At 41.7% G+C, this 3,583-nt stretch overlaps 1 protein-coding gene across 1 annotated transcript in view; it reads left to right on the top strand.

Moving 5' to 3' along the window:
- The first annotated feature begins 3,287 nt into the window (after positions 1-3,287).
- The window catches only part of UHRF1BP1 (UHRF1 binding protein 1), a 61,200-nt gene continuing 60,904 nt past the window's right edge, over positions 3,288-3,583 (top strand). Inside the window, exon 1 of the mRNA XM_014529585.1 lies at positions 3,288-3,295. Coding sequence (XP_014385071.1) covers positions 3,288-3,295 — 8 coding nt within the window. The remainder of the gene's footprint in view (positions 3,296-3,583) is intronic.

Genomic DNA, 3,583 nt, shown 5'->3' with positions numbered 1-3,583 from the left:
CCCTTGACCAGAATCGAATCTGGGACCTTTCAGTCCGCAGGCCGACGCTCTATCCACTGAGCCAAACCAGTTTCGGCTCTTTTTTAAAAAAAATATATTTTTATTGATTTCAGAGAGGAAGGAAGAGGGAGAGAGAGATAGAAACATCAATGATGAGAGAGAATCATTGATTGGCTGCCTCCTGCCTGCAACCCGGGCATGTGCCCTTGACCGGAATCGAACCTGGGACCCTTCAGTCCGCAGGCTGCTGCTCTATCCACCGAGCCAAACCGGTTAGGGCTAAACATTAATTCTTGATATTAAAAATTCTCAGAAAAATAGGAATAGAAAAGAACTTCCTCGACTTGATAAAGAGTATCCACAAAAAAATCTACAATTGATAATATACTTAATGGTTTAATAAAGGCCAAATGCTTTCCTTCTAAAATTGGGAACACAGAAAGTATGTCTGCTCTCATCAGTCCTATTAAACAAAGTGCCAGGAGTTGTAGCCAATTCAATAAGGCAAGACAAGGCAATAAAAGGCATTCATATCAGAAAGGAAAACATGTTCTATGTACTGAGTATATCAATGTCAATATCCTGGTTGTGATATATTATACTAAAGTTTTGCAAGACATTACCATTGGGGGAATTAGTTAAAAGGTACAGGGATTTCTTTATATTATTTCTTACAATTGAATGTTAATCTACCATCATCTCAAAATAAAATGTTTAACTTACCCAGCAGGCATGGCTCAGTGGTTGAGTGTCAATCTATGAACCAGGAGGCCACGGTTCAATTCCTGGTCAGGGCACCTGCCTGGGTTGTGGTAGGGCACCTGTCCAGTGGGCGGGGGGCGGGGGAGGGGATGCAGAAGGCAACCAATCAATGATTCTCTCTCATCATTCATGTTTCTATCTCCTCCCTTCCTCTCAGAAATCAATAAAAAATATATATATATTTTTAAAATGTTTAACTTAAAAAAAAGGTATGGGTTGCCCCTAAACCTCTTTTGTTTTTATATGCCTTGCATTCTTAGTATTGCAGGGAAAGATAAATGAATTATACTATTGATGAGAGTATGAACTCTCCTATTCAATGATCCTTAGGCCAGATTCTTTTAGAGCATGAATTTTTTCTTTCAACAAGAACAACGCATTCACCAGGCATGATGAATGGTTCTACAGGATGCTGCTGAGTATGAGGCAGGTTTTGTTTTACATAGCTAATGTCAGATGTCTAAATCAGCTGATGGGGTGCTCCAAGAAAAGAAGCTTAAAGTGCAAGAAATTGCCCTGAGGCCCCTTTAGCTGACAGTGGAATTGGGAAGGAGTGATATGGTCAATAATCTTGGCAAGAAACCCCTTCCATAGGATCTATTGGTATGTATTCTGATGAGAGGTGGGCAGAGGAACAAATAATGATAGACTGTGCAGTCCTGTTGGAGAGGATTGGGTCATAGAGCACTTAAGCTGAGGATGATTTGGTTCCCTTTAAGAAGGTAATTTTGGGGGTGCTTTTGGGGAAAATTGAGTTTGCTATGACCAAGAGACAGGCATAGGCATGCATGAAGTATGTTGATTATTGTTTTTTAAAAGTATATTTTTATTGATTTCAGAGAGGAAGGGAGAGGGAGAGAGATAGAAACATCAACCATGAGAGAGAATCATTGATCGGCTGCCTCCTGCACGCCCTGCTGGGGCTGGCCAGTGGACCCTGAGCAATGGATGAATGGATTACTCCGACACAACGTTTGCTGTGAAAGAGAGGGCTAAGGGACAGCCTGGCTAACGGAACCAGGCAGCCTCAATTGCCTGCCTCCTTAGGCTTTTATTGTAGCAGCAGTTTGAAATAAAGTTTCTTTTATTTCTTTTATTTTTTAAAATTAATTAATTAATTAATTTTTTTAAAGTTTCTTTTAGATACAATCAGCAGGGTAAGTAATCTTGGGAGGACACATGTGTTTGTAGTGTCTTTTAAGCAAGGACACCTAAAGATTAAGCACAAGGATCGCAGTAAACACCCGGAGGTCTGCTCATGCACAGACTTGTTTGGAAAGGTCAAGGAATAATTAGGGGACTGCCTTCGGCACTTCCCTAAGTCGGAATTCCAATAAACAGGGCAGGTGGCTTTCTTCACACTTCCCTTTTCTCAGAATGTCCTCCTTACAAACTTCCCAACCAAGTCTCATGCTTCCCCACAATGCCCCACACTGGGGATTGAGCCCACAACCCGGGCATGTGCCCTGCCCTGGAATGGAACCCTGACCTCTTGGTTCATAGGTCGACACTCAATCACTGAGCCACACCGGCCAGGCTGATTATTTATTTTTAAAGTTTCACATTTATACAGTTGACCATGCTTAGATTATCTCTGGAATTAGGTAACAAATGTTTTGGGGAGAACTGAATGGCTGAAGGACAGGAAAATTTATCTTGACTTTTTTATTATGTGTATGCATTAGCTATTCACAAAAGTGAATACGTTTAAAATTAACTGGTGGCCAGATTAACCATAAGGCTGTTGTCTGAGTGAGAGTACTATTTTGATCAGGTTTTTGCTTGAAGGTTTAAAGCAGTGGTTCCCAAACTTATTTGGCCTACCGCCCCCTTTCCAGAAAAAATATTACTCAGCGCCCCCTGGAAATTAATTTTTTTTAAATTTTAATAGCAATTAAACAGAAAGATATATGTATTAATGTTTCTACCTTTTTCGTAAAATATAGTAAAGAAAGGTGTAAATTAGAAACATTGAAGTTTGAAATTATGAAACTATTTATTGAACTCAAAATAGAAAGGTAATACAAAAAAAGTTAAAACAAATGCACCTGTGGCCATCACCGCCCCCCTGGATCGCTGCAGTGCCCACCAGGGGGCGGTAGCGCCCACTTTGGGAATCACTGGTTTAAAGTCTAGAACACTGCCACCTTCCCGCCTTTGCCATTGGGCCTACAGATGTCCCTGGTATATGGGTTATACTTTTTAAGTATGTGCATGAAACAGAGTGAAAATAGCACTGGACTGAGAGAAGACTTGTTTCTGGTCCTGAGTCTTAGTTGTGACCTTGAGCAAGCTCTTTCAACTATTTCCCTGGGCTTCAGTTTCCTCCTATGCAAAACAAAGAACTTGCTCTCGAATGTCGTTGGTAATTTTTAGAATTACAAACTGTCTTGTTTTCTTTTGGGAGGGGTGTACCTGAGTGTTGGGTAAACTCTGGTTAACCGGGTGGAGGTTAAGAGGGGCATAACGAAGATGACTAGGCACCCCTATGTTTTTTGGTCCGAAGCAGCAGACCCCGTGATGCTATGGACCTGTGAGGTCCCTGTAACTACTTTTCACTTCCCACCCTGATTCCTGGAGTGGAGTTAGTTGTTGTTCAACAAATAATGAGTGAATGTGTGAAGGAAATGAATGACAAGTGGACCTGGAATTGTGCCATTATCTAGCGAATTCCTGCAAAAAATTACAAACACCCAGCCTTTCCTCCGAGGCTTCAAGGCGACTTCCGGAGTGTGAACCACTTGCAGTTCAGAGGTGAAGCCATTCAGATCTCCTTCCGCTGAGAGGCTAGCGGTCCAGCCGAGGGAGAGAGCGGAGGCTC

Source organism: Myotis brandtii, unplaced genomic scaffold (genome assembly GCF_000412655.1).
Source record: "Myotis brandtii unplaced genomic scaffold, ASM41265v1 scaffold687, whole genome shotgun sequence".
NCBI classification, from domain to species: domain Eukaryota; kingdom Metazoa; phylum Chordata; class Mammalia; order Chiroptera; family Vespertilionidae; genus Myotis; species Myotis brandtii.
The sequence above is the reverse complement of the archived record's forward strand: the minus strand, read 5'-3'. Positions and strand labels throughout refer to the sequence as shown.